The sequence below is a fragment of the Hordeum vulgare genome, chromosome 2H (genome assembly GCF_904849725.1).
Source record: "Hordeum vulgare subsp. vulgare chromosome 2H, MorexV3_pseudomolecules_assembly, whole genome shotgun sequence".
Classification (NCBI taxonomy): Eukaryota; Viridiplantae; Streptophyta; class Magnoliopsida; order Poales; family Poaceae; genus Hordeum; species Hordeum vulgare.
The window spans coordinates 60303373-60315887 of NC_058519.1; the positions used below are offsets into that span (position 1 = coordinate 60303373).

General features: G+C 39.4%; 1 protein-coding gene across 1 annotated transcript; it reads right to left on the reverse strand.

Moving 5' to 3' along the window:
* Positions 1–1032: 1032 nt before the first annotated feature.
* On the reverse strand, positions 1033–6924 carry LOC123424969 (probable pectinesterase 66). The gene is made up of 4 exons (XM_045108650.1): positions 6598–6924; positions 2120–2354; positions 1476–1906; positions 1033–1392 (listed from the first exon to the last, which is right to left on the reverse strand). Exons 1-4 carry the CDS (start codon positions 6807–6809, stop codon positions 1239–1241), a joined length of 1032 nt encoding a protein of 343 aa, XP_044964585.1. The 5' UTR covers positions 6810–6924; the 3' UTR covers positions 1033–1238.
* Between the last annotated feature and the right edge of the window lie 5591 nt (positions 6925–12515).

The window sequence follows — 12515 nt, forward strand, 5'->3', positions numbered from 1 at the left end:
CATACACTTATTTCTATGAACACATACACGCTTATCCTATCCCTATGAGCATCTTTGAAACACTGATCCGGCATCTCATTTTGATATTTACGGAGTCATCATAGACATCTCGTCGTCGACAAAAACATCTCCTTACACTGAATATGCATCATCAAAAATCCTGCAATAAATTTAGAAATAATGCGAGCATCCGGAGTTAACCCTGGTGGGCTGGGTTACCGTCTAAGTATACAATCACAGGTTAGTTCGCAATATAGTCAGTTTGGAGTTTACACACACAAATAAATACGTATTCATGACAATGGAGTCAATAGGAAAACAATGCCTTAGAAATGCATGCAAAGTCCATAACTCCCGATGATTATTGATAGGGAATCGTTTTCATACGGTGCGCCGGCCGAACCGACGTGCCGGTCGCCCACTCACGCGTACGGGCTCATGCAACATTTTTTCCACTCGCGTGCTTTGCTGGTTAGTGGATGCAATATTTTTCGTCTAAATTTGTTGCAACCAACGTCATTTTTGCTGCAAGCATTTTTTTATTACATTTTGTCCCAGAAAAAAAGCTGCATATACGTTTGGTTGCAACTCCAGTTTGTCGGATTTTTCGTTACAATCGATGTTTTTTACTTTTGCTACAATCGTGTTAATTTTTGCTACAACAGGCATCATGTTTTGCTGCAACCGTTCACTAAAAAAGTTGCATACACGTCACATAAATATTTGTTACAACCGACGTTTGACTTTTGCTACCACGCACCATCAGCTTCGTTATTTTGCTACGATCACGTATATATTTTTTTTGCTACAAATTTTATTTTTTGTTGCAACCGTTGAAAAATTTGCTGCATCGCATCGAAATTTTGCTGCATAGGGGGAAAAATGTTGCTTGCGGATCCAACGGTGCAGACGCGCGGGGTTGGTGGATCGTGCGGCCCGCACGCGGCGGGCCAAAAGTTTGGGCCGGCGCGCCGGCGCAGATCACTCCCCTTATTGATACCCTGAATCAATCAAGCACTATATATAGGGAAACAATTCATTACGAGTAAAATTCTCCAAAATGCTTCTGGTAAACCAAAGAGGCCCATACATAAACTTCTTAATAAGGATTGAAATTCTCTAAAATTCCTACGAAATTCTCAATTTATTTGTCCTGTTGGTCAATCCTAAGCCCTTTTCTTCCCCAGTACATCAGATCATGAACCTTGAATGTACATCTCGATTTATTTCTGCCACAACTAGGGCTGATTGGATAGCCAACCATCGTCGATGAAGCGGATGTCCACGAATCTCTGCACCTCTGCATAGTTCATGCGCCTCTCCCATGGCACTCTCCCGGCGATGCGGGAACCCTGGCCGCTGCATCCAACCTCTGTAAACGACACATGTGACCTGCAGCCATGGAGAAAACCCAGCGCGTAAGCATACAAACGTCAGCCGAAAATGGCACCGTGAAACCAGGAGTAGTTGCTTACACATCTTGGGTGGAGTTCCACTTGTCCCACCCCTGCGGGACGATTACGCCGTCCATTTTCACCCGGTAGAACACGACGGCGGCCTGATCGTTCCACGCGCGACCGAGGTACTGCCTACCGGAGCCCGTGATCACGCCGCCCTTGAACACGAAGGCGGCGCTCCTGTCGGCGGCCCGGCCGTGCGCGGTCACCCACCCGGGCTGCTGGGACGACGCCGGCATGTTGGACATGAGGGTGCAGTCCTCGTAGATCGACTTGCCGTAGCCGAAGATGAAGTCCACGGCGCCCACAACGAAGCAGTGGCGGAAGTAGTGCCGGCCGGCGAGGTCGGAGAGTGTGTCCTGGTACCCGTGGAAGGCGCAGTCGTAGAACGCGCCCTTGTCGCCGTCGATGAGCAGCGCAATCGCCGGGAGGGCGCCCTTGTACGTGTTCTGCATGCGTTGCATGGTGCGCGATGCCGCGCCTTAGAGAATCGTCAAGAAAGAAAATTCATGTCTACTTGCATGTGTTCGTGTCATAATAAATTACTCTCTCAGTGTTTTTGATACTCCTACTAATGTCCCTTCGTCCCATACATAATATAACATCGTTTTATGAGACGGAGATAGTAGCACCGTGTTCAGTGAACTGCGCGTAGTAAATACCTTGAAGGCAATGTTGCGGGCGACGAAGTTGTCGGAATGGACTGTGAATGTGGCGCTTTTGTACGTCGGCGAGATCTCGGTGTCAGTGAGGTTGGCGCGCTGGTGGCCCGTGATCGGGGTGATGCCGGGCGTCTCGCTGACATCGGCGTGCAAGTCGAAGTTGATGTCCGTTGACGAGGAGCCGTCACCTTCGAGCAAGATGAAGCCTTTCTGGCTTGAGATTGTCACCTTCTCCCTGCATGCATGCACAAACGTCAGTAGGCATAAAAAATCTAAAGTAACGCCCTATCTAACGAGGAAAGAGAGTTTCACAACAACTAAACGCATTAAAATGAAAGTATTTTCAGATACAAACATTAAAACAGAGAGTACAAGCTATAGGGAAAGGTATATATAAGCACGTATTTGATGTAATATATTAAAACACTAGTTTTCCTAAAATTGAAGAGCCCACATTCAATTAAGGTCTCCAATTGATCTTGTGACACCCGATTTTGACCCGATCAACAATTTTTTAAAACTCTCTTATTTAATTATTTTATTTATACCTCTATAACACTATATTCCTTAGTTATAAAGAATCCACATTCAATTGAGATCTTTAAGACTCCGATTAAAAATGGATCATCTGATTTTGATCGGGTTAACAATTTCTCAAAACTCACTCGTTCAATTCTCTAGACAAATACACTATGCTTTCTAATGGGTTTGGTTTACGGTTTCCGCCGAACCAACAGTTTTTCAAATCAATCAACGGCAACCACTACACCACGACACTGCTTCCTCGACAGTCAGATCAGTTGGGAAAACAGCTTCCGCCAATAGACAATCGGTCGGGAAAAACTATTGTCGACCAACACGGTATGTTGGGGAAAGTCCAGACGGGAAAGCCCTTTTCCGACCGACTTATCTTTACCGACCGACTGTTGGACGGCTATAGGAAACATTACCTATAAAAACATATCAATCACACTCTTGCAGCCATCGGCATAGAAATTTTCCCAAATATATAAGATTGGTTGGCATATAATATAGAATCACACCATGAAAGGTGCATCAAATTACCAATTATAAATGAAAATAAAACACACTATGTCATATCCCCCAGACATCAAATGAAATATTCCATTAGTTTCAAAATATACGGGGTATTAGTTTTGTGGAAAGTCAAAATCTTTAGCTTTGATCAAGTTGAGAGCAAAATCTTTAACAATGAATCTAATCACAACAATTTGATATTATTTATTTTCATATATTTACCTACAAATTTAATGAAATTTAAAAGATTTGATATTTTTAAAAAGTAATACGCATTGTATTTTGAAACAAAGTGATTAGGTTTTTTTTAATCTAATAGCCAGCAAATTGCGCCCAGTCCTTCTAGTATAGGCTATATAGCATAAGATGTGATGCATTGGGAGTGCCTCCCTAAGGGTAAAATATTTTGAAGCCTCTATTGATATACTGGTTCCCCCGTCCAGATTATTGGTCACCTTCATATTTTGAGTCAAACTTAATAACTAACAATATGTAATTTAATTGCTACAAAAGTATACCGAAAGATTTGTATTTGAAAGAAAATTCCCATTATATATTTTTTACAGCGACTATTTTATATTTTATTAGTTAACATTATGGTCAAACTTTAACACTAATTACAAAGGGGCCTAATAGATTTGTACAGAGGAAATAATTAATTAGGCCATGAAATTGATATGGTGCTACTCCACCGGATCCATATTAATTGTCACATTTTTACTACAACTTTAGTACAAAAGTTGTATTAATGATGCAGTAATTAATTTAGATGCGGAGGGAGTAATTAATTAGATGAAGGAATTTATTTAAGAAGAGATATTCTATTGAATTCATATCCGCTCGGACTCATATGAACTGTTGATTTTCTCTTAAGCCAAATATATTTAATTAACTAAATTCAAAAACCCATAATTTTTTAAACTAAAATTATAGAAACAAATATCAATAAGTATAATATAGAATCAATACAACAAGATATATCAGTAAATACATGTTCATAATTATATATATGCTGATACTGTAAGTGTTATATTTTGTTGTATAAACTTGATGAATGTAAACAAGTGTTATTTAATTAGGAGAAGATTTATAAACCTGATAAACATGACCTACGTTGATTAATACATATTTTATAGGAAATCATGTGGTATGTCAAATTGGGTTATAACTTTGGCATAGGATTGAGAAAACTTAGGATATCTTTGGTTTTCACCAAAACACCCCCTGTCTAATATTTGGCGAGAGAAGATTTTGTTATCAGTTTACTTTGCGAGTGACTTGGCCAAGATATTCACAAGGAAAATAAACCAGAGTGATCATGGAGCATGTTGCATTGCCAGAAATTTGACAACCAACCAAAAACATTGTACGATGAATATCGTCTGTCCTCCAAACTCGCTCTGTCGCACAAATAAGACTGCCTAATCATCAAGCAACCGAAAATAAAATGGGTTTTAAGTCGACTCGCCGTGCATTGCTTACGTTCTTCTCTTTTCTTTTTTTCTTTGTTTCTTTTTTTTGCGCATAATGCATTGCTTATCTTGTTCATCTCTCTATCTCTAGCACACACAAATATTTCTTTTCCGTCCTCCCTCCCCACCCGCCCTCCAACCGACAACTAACATAAGCTCAAAAAAAATAGCATTCTAATCTTTCCCTAATAATAAAGCAGATATTGCTTCTGCTGTACGTCATAATTTTTACCCCTAAAGTTGCCCTAAATTACCCACCATGCCATCCACAAGTTAAGAAAACGATTCAGATTTTCTCTCCTGTCAAAATCGCCGTGAGGTTTCGTTCTTATAACTTTGGACAAGAAAATGTTACAAAGGCACGCGTAGGGCAGTGGCTGAAGCCGCATGCTGCTTGAGAGCAGACCCAGGTTCGATCCCTGGATCATGCGGCTTTTTTCCAGTCTCTCCTTTTTCTTTTTATTACAACTAGAATGCACATCCTCCTTTCCAGTATGTTTAATGGCCGGTCCATGTTTTTATCTTAATTTTTATGTCTTTATTTGTCATTAATTTTTTTTATTTTTCCTATCTTTAAATTATTTCGTAATTTCTCAAAAATCCAAATTTTAAAAGTTGTGAGTTCTAAAAAATTGTTCATGAAATCATACAATGTTTGTTATTCAGAAATTTCGGACATTGTAAAAAAAAATGAATTTAAAAAATGTTTACGATTTCTAATAATGTTCGTTATTTCAAAAATGAATTGTGGATTAGACAAATTTTCATTATTCAAAAATTTGGAAGAATTTAGGAAAATGAAAAAGAAATAAATAAAAAAGTAAAAATAAAAACTAAGAGAAAATGTGAAACTGAAAAGAAAACATAAAAACATAAGATAATAAAAAATAGAAACCAGGCAAAAAGAGATTCATTTTGCGAAATCGATGGACACTAAACTGTTGGTATGAGGTTTATGCACCAGTGGTTTAATATTGATTTTCATATTGTTTGAAATTGTGCTAATAGATTATTATTTTCATACTGTCATGTGGTCTATTTTAGTAGTTCTCCATAAGATTGATCTAAATAGCTTTAGAATTTGAGCGGTTAAGTCTTTTAGGTTTAGGTTTTACTTAGTTCTTGAGAAGTGTTTATATGCCTAGGGGTTGGGAGTAGTTTTTGATCGACGAGATTAGTTGTTAGAGTTTTAAAAATCCCATTGTATTACACAATAACAAGTGTGGCGTGCACTGGCTGGCTCATAGAAAACCCCCTCATGTTGTTGACATTAAACCCGCAATACATATCAAATGTTTTTAAAAACACTCATATCTTCTAAATTGTAACTTCAAATTTAACATTTTATATATGAAATTTAATTAGAAAACTATGTAAAATATGAATATGATGTTATTTTACCCGTTAACCATTAAAAAAAGTACTATCTTGGATGCAATCCTAATCAATAATGCATTATCTCTCTTTCTTTCATACCGGTATTGATCCGGATTGTGGATGAACATCTCAGCAAAATTAGGATTGGAGATAAAAATTGAGGATCACTTACCCGTTTCTTTGTACGTATTAAATCAACATGCAAGCCGTGTTTAAAAAATCCATGGATCTTGAACTGCATTTTTATAGTATAAGATGATCTTTGTTGGAGACGTAGCTACAAATAGTCAGATTATAAACCTTTTTCTTTTGAAAAATTAAGAACGTGTATTATTCTTTTCTTCTGTTGCAACGCACGGGCCTTTTCCTAGTAAATTTCTAACGTCTCTACTCGCGGCAGGGTGGCTCATCATCTCTCTGGCATGCCCTCGCCGAAAGCCGGCCGCGGCGACGCCGTCTGGGACACGGGGCTGCGCTACTCATCAGCGCGAATCGACTGACCAAAAATGATTTCCTGTTGCCTGTGATTTAGCAAATGCGCACAATAAACGATATTAGAATTAGCAGTGCTGCACTAGTACGTGCACGAACCTGTAGCTCCCTTGCTTGACGTGGATCTTGACCCAATGGGTGTTGCCGTCGGGCACAGCGTCCACCGCCGACTGCACCGTCCTGTAGTCGCCTCCTCCGCCCTGGTCCACGGTGATGGTCCGGGCAACCCGCGCCGAACCGAGGCTCGGCGCCGGCCACCGGAGCAGCAGGAGCACAGCGACGACGAGGCAGGAGTAGAACGGCGCCGTCATGTTCGTGCAGTGCAGTGATTCTGGTCGTGAGAAGACGCAGAGCTCTGGCAGTGCGGCCGGTGTGACGATGGATGGATCGATTGTATGATATATATGAATGTATGATCAGCTCTGATTGCCTACGGGTTTTTCAACAGGATCGATTGGTTTATACATATCTTGCATATTAGTGCATGTACATAATTGGCGATACATAGCAAATATCGAATCAGTGGAACAAATATTCCATTGCAATGTATTTTATTTATTGGCCAAATCTGAAGCGATCAATGCCTACACTTCAAACGATAATCGGTCATAGTAATGCCATGGTCGGTAATTTACCACCTTAATTAATTTCCTTTCATTGGCTAGTCCCGTTCCCGTCCGACACGTACATCCCTTTCCAAACCCACAACGAGATGTGTCACCATTTCACAATTTTTGGATTTTGTTTCTTATTTGTTTTTGAATTTACTATTAATGAGGTGTATGGATACACAAGCAAAGGTGTGGCTATTCCTGGGTGTACTACACCCGGGTAAACGGTAAATCAAGAAAGAAAAACGACATCAAAAATTCTGAAATCTTATGACATGAAACATGATAAAATGTTTTAAGCTTTTGCAATATTTCGTTGATAAATAACATTGAAGGAGCTCTCAACAACAAAAAATCACTTCTCAAAAGTGCACACAACTTTGAGGACTGATTTTACCTTTTTCTCCTTTTATATGTAGCCTTACTAAAAAAAATCACTACTCCCTCCATCTCACTTTACATGGCATGCGTGTAGTTCTAGATCATTGATTTGACTAACTATATATGCTATAACAGTAATCTCTCAAGAATTGGAGAGCCCACATTCAATTGAGGTCTTCAATTGACATTGTGACACCTGATTTTGACATGGTCAACAATTTCTCAAAGCTCTTTCATTTAATTATTTTATTTATATCTCTAAAACACTATACTCCTTAGTTTTAAAGAGTCACATTCAATTGAGGTCTCCAGGACTCCAATTAAAATTAGGTCATCCGATTTTGACCAGTTCAACAATTTCTCACAACTCCCTCGTTCAATTTTTTAGACAAATACATTATGCTTCCTAATGGGTTTGGTTTAAGATTTTGACCGAACTGGCAGTTTTTCAAATCAATCAATAGCAACTGGCCTATTAAAACATAACAATCACGCCCATGCATCCGTTGACGTAGAAATGTTTCCACATTTATAACGTTGGTTAGCATATAATATAGAATCACATTACGAAATGCCAATCAAACTGCAAAATTAAAAATAAAAATAAAACACAGTATGTCATCTCCCTCCACACATCAAATGAGTAGTTTCAAAATATAAGGGGTATTTTGGAAAGTCAAATTAGTCAACTTTGACCAAGTTGAGAGGAAAAATATCGACATCCATAATATTAAATAAAAAATATGATAATTCATTTAACAATGAGTCTTATCAAAATAATTTGATATATTTATCTACAAATTTATTAAAATTTAAAAGGTTTGACATTTAGAAAAGTAATACACGTTGTATTTTAAAACAGAGTGATTAGGTTTTTTTAATCTAGCGGCGCAGCAAAACGCACCCAGTCCTTCTAGTATGCATTATATGTCACAAAAAATTATATCATTAGATTCTTAAGCGGATGTAGTTTCTATTTTTTTATCACATATGATACATATTTAGTTAGTTAAATTGTTAACCTAAACTACATGCATGCCCCGTAAACAGAGACGGAGGGAGTATATATAGAAAAAGCCTACGGGGCTGATCGTGGAAAGCAGAGGTGGGTTCGTTGTGATCACTGGGGGATTAGGTTACAATGTGAGGAATTTTCAGAAAAGGTTACAATGCGAGGAGAAAATTAAGGAAGTGGATTTGTCTGTAGGTTTTTTAGCAAGTTATACCCATAGGTGTCACATTTCTGAGTTTTTTTTATGGGCTAGAGGCAAAAGGGAGAACAATAGAAATGTGATATATAATAATCGAGAAAGAGAGAAAATTGTAAGTGGACCCACACACGTGCTCAAAGGGCGATACGAACCTCGTACCATGCTTGAGACTTGTCTGCATCGATTGACAATTGTTTACTACTTATTCATTTTGGACATTTAATTAAGATTATTAGTTATATTGGTGGAAGGCCTATCACCAATCGCGGGAAGCTAAATCCTTTATGTTCATCAAAAGATAAAATCAAACATCTTCAGCCCAAATATCTTTCTAGCAATATTGGACAAAAATTTAGTGTTGTGTACCTATCCATAACCGTTGTATTCTCCCCAAAAGAGGTACAAAAAGTTGGGAGGAATGTCCACCCAAATGCATGAGGCGGATATTGTGTTATTAGTAGTGAGCTCATGTGCAACTATGTTGGTTTCTCTCATACAATTAATAATATTTGCTTTGAAATTATTCACTCATGAAACAAGGAGCAAGAACAAAGTTCTATATTCGATAAGATTCACTCCATAGTGGAAACTATGTGCTCCACCACAACAAATAGACACATTTCACCGTTGTCATCAAAACCAGCACCACAACTTTGTTGTTGACACCTTCACTGGATCTTGTGGTGGTAACGCCATTTCATCACTGACAGGCCACTAGCGGCGCGAGGCAAAATTTCGTGTTTTGACCTATTTACGCAAGTTCAGCCGGATCTGACCCCACCTTGGAACAAATTTCGGATCTAACCCTTTTGCTATTGCCGGAGCCCTTGGCGGTAGGATACAACAACCTATCGCCAAGCCCCTGACGGTAGGGTTGCACGCCTACCGTAAAAAGATTTCTAAGTTGCAGATCGAGTATGTGAAAGTGCCTACCGCCGGACCCCTTGGCGGTAGGGTTACATGCGCTACCGCCGGCCTCTCCGCCAGGGGCCTTGGCGGTAGGTTGTAATACCCTACCGCCAAGGTCTACGGCAGTAGAAAAAGGGTCAGATCCGAGAAAAAATTTTCAACCAGGATCAATGGAGTTAAACTTACGCAAAAAGGTCAAAATAGTGAAATTTGCCGCGACACAAGAGTGATGTGTATTAACACTAACCAGCCAACAACTAGGTGTTAGTGATTATTGTTTCGAGGCCCGGCTAGGTAGATATCACCGAAGGGCCATTTCTTGGTCAGTCTATGATAATTGATTCACGCCGGCTCTAGAATCTAAAACCGATCAATTCACAATACTGATCGGTTGTCATAAGTACACCCTTTGTAATACAAATTAAACACTGAAATACTATACTTAATGGCTAATCGGTGATAATCTTGACGTGGCCCTTCATATGCAATCATTTTCCCAACCGTCCCCTCCATTCTCCACTCCAAACCCTATGGATGTCGTCGTCGAGCCTCATGATTAGTGTCAATCGTCCCATGTTGCCTCCTGTCGCTCCTCTATCTCACACCATACTCTCCTACCGCTGCATCTACTCCCTCATCTCCATTCCGATGGGTCGGCGCCGAATTTTTTGCATGCCTCCATTGCATTCCCGACTCGATGACATTGTCCCATCGTGTGTGGCATTGTCGGCGACGGCATGTCCGGCCACCCCTCGCCACCCCACCTACCCATGGTGGTCGTGATGGTGGTGGAGGTCTTGTACGGTTGGGTCATCGTCACCAGTGTGCATGGTCGTAGTTTTCGGCATTGCCACCCACATCTTTGGCCGCAGCAGTGGCCACAATGGTAAGCTCTTTTCCCTTTTATCGATGAGAAATATATTACAGTCATGTTTTAAACATAATATAATTATGTCATATGTGTTAGCAGTTTTCTTTAGTAGTATGGTATGAGAGTAGCATAAGTTGTATGTCAGGGGAATTTTATAAGTAGTATGTTAAGATCCATGTTGTAGTCACATTTATAAATCTACAGAAAGTTGTGATATATTGTGATTAGAAAGTAAGACAACACTAGTGTGCAAAGTAATAGTAATGCAAGGGTTATGTTTCTTTCCTACATTTGATGTGTATGCATGTTCTTTCCCATTTGCTAATAACTTAGTATATCATACATATATGTGTGATATTAAGTATAGAAAATTAATATGTTGTTTATTTTATATGAACAGGGGACAGACACACATCATTGTAGTTGTGACCTTTAAGTGTACTGCATAAAAGACTTTTTCTGTAAGAGTGTTTTGTGTAGTGCACCTCAAATGACACATTGGTGACATTGCACTATTTAAGGTGCACTATACAAAAAGAAGGCAGTTTTATATGTAATCCCGACCCTAGTTTGAGAAGTTGAGAAGGATTTTCATTGTGTTGGAGGACTCATTCAAGTGTCAAATTAGCATGGGCGGCATTGTTGATTCTTTGACGATAAGATTCATCTACTTGTAGATCAATACATTAGTACTTGGTTGAATATAGCCCTAAAGACATGTGCGTATGAAATGTAATGCAAATTTGTTGTATGTCTCGATGTATTGTGTATGTGTATAACTCTCTGCCTTAGTACATCTTGGTGTTTTGGACCTTCAATTTGCTTAAACCAAATTTCATTATGACATGACCCACCTGTGTTGACGAAGTCATCATTAACCTGGAGGCACTTACGGGCTGCTCACGTGTAAGTGAGAATAGTATTTGACCATTCGATTCTATTCGCGGTTATGTAGTTGTGTACTATATTAATATTTCTTTAGTAAATTTAGGGAATGCGGATAAGTGTAATTCTATAAATATGGAACAACGTGATACAACCTACATAACATGGTAAGGTAGCTGCACAAGACACACAAGTAAACAAAGCTAGCGATAAATTGCATAATGTAAATGATGGTAATGAAATAATCATAAGTTAGAGATGAAGAAGTTATCTTAAAGTTCACACTCTTGGGGGAGTGCTAACCTTTGTTGGAGAGGCTTAAGGAACATCTAATACCCTAAATGACATAAAGTCTCATTTTCTTCTCCTATGAGCCCACCCACACAAAGTAGGAGCTCAAATCACTAGTGGTTGTCCTTGAGGTGACCACCAAACCTTCCTAAACTTCTCTGGAGACCATTCCACAACTTGGATGCTTCCGGAGGGACTTCAGTCGTCTAGGAGTCCCGAACCCCCAAAAAATGATAACAAATTCAAACGGTAATCAACTTTTGATTTGTTGTAAGTTTATCTAGATATCCTCCATCTTTCCTTAAAGTTTGGGCAAGAGTGGAGCACTAGGGAAGGAGATGTCAAGATTTTAGAAGGTCGAAACAATGGAGGTGGGAGAGTGAAATCATCTAAATCTTAGTGAGGAAGAAGGGTCCTTTATAGGGTACCTCCAAAATATGACCATTATGTCAGAGAATGTACAACCCGGAGGGTCTGGGCTGACCTAGAGGTTCGGGATCAACCTCCGGATGAGGTTAAGGACAAGTCTAAAGCAATTATTGATAGGTCTAGGGGCCTATCTGGCAGTCTATCTGGAGGCATCGGTCCATATTAGAGCCAAATTCTAGGCGACATCAAAAGCGTATTGACCCTCGGCCGGTGGCTCCGGACGAGGGGCAACCAGAGGCAACACAAATAGAGTTTTAGAGGGGCTTTCACATGCCTTTGTGCAGGGGTTGTGTGTGATATATTTTGCGTAGCTATTGTTGATACCCACAAATCTTCGGAAGCATACCCCTATTTATGGTACAGTTTTCCCGAGTAGTTCAAAAAACATAGCATGGGGTAAAATGACTCAGGCTCCTTCTTTTCACCTTT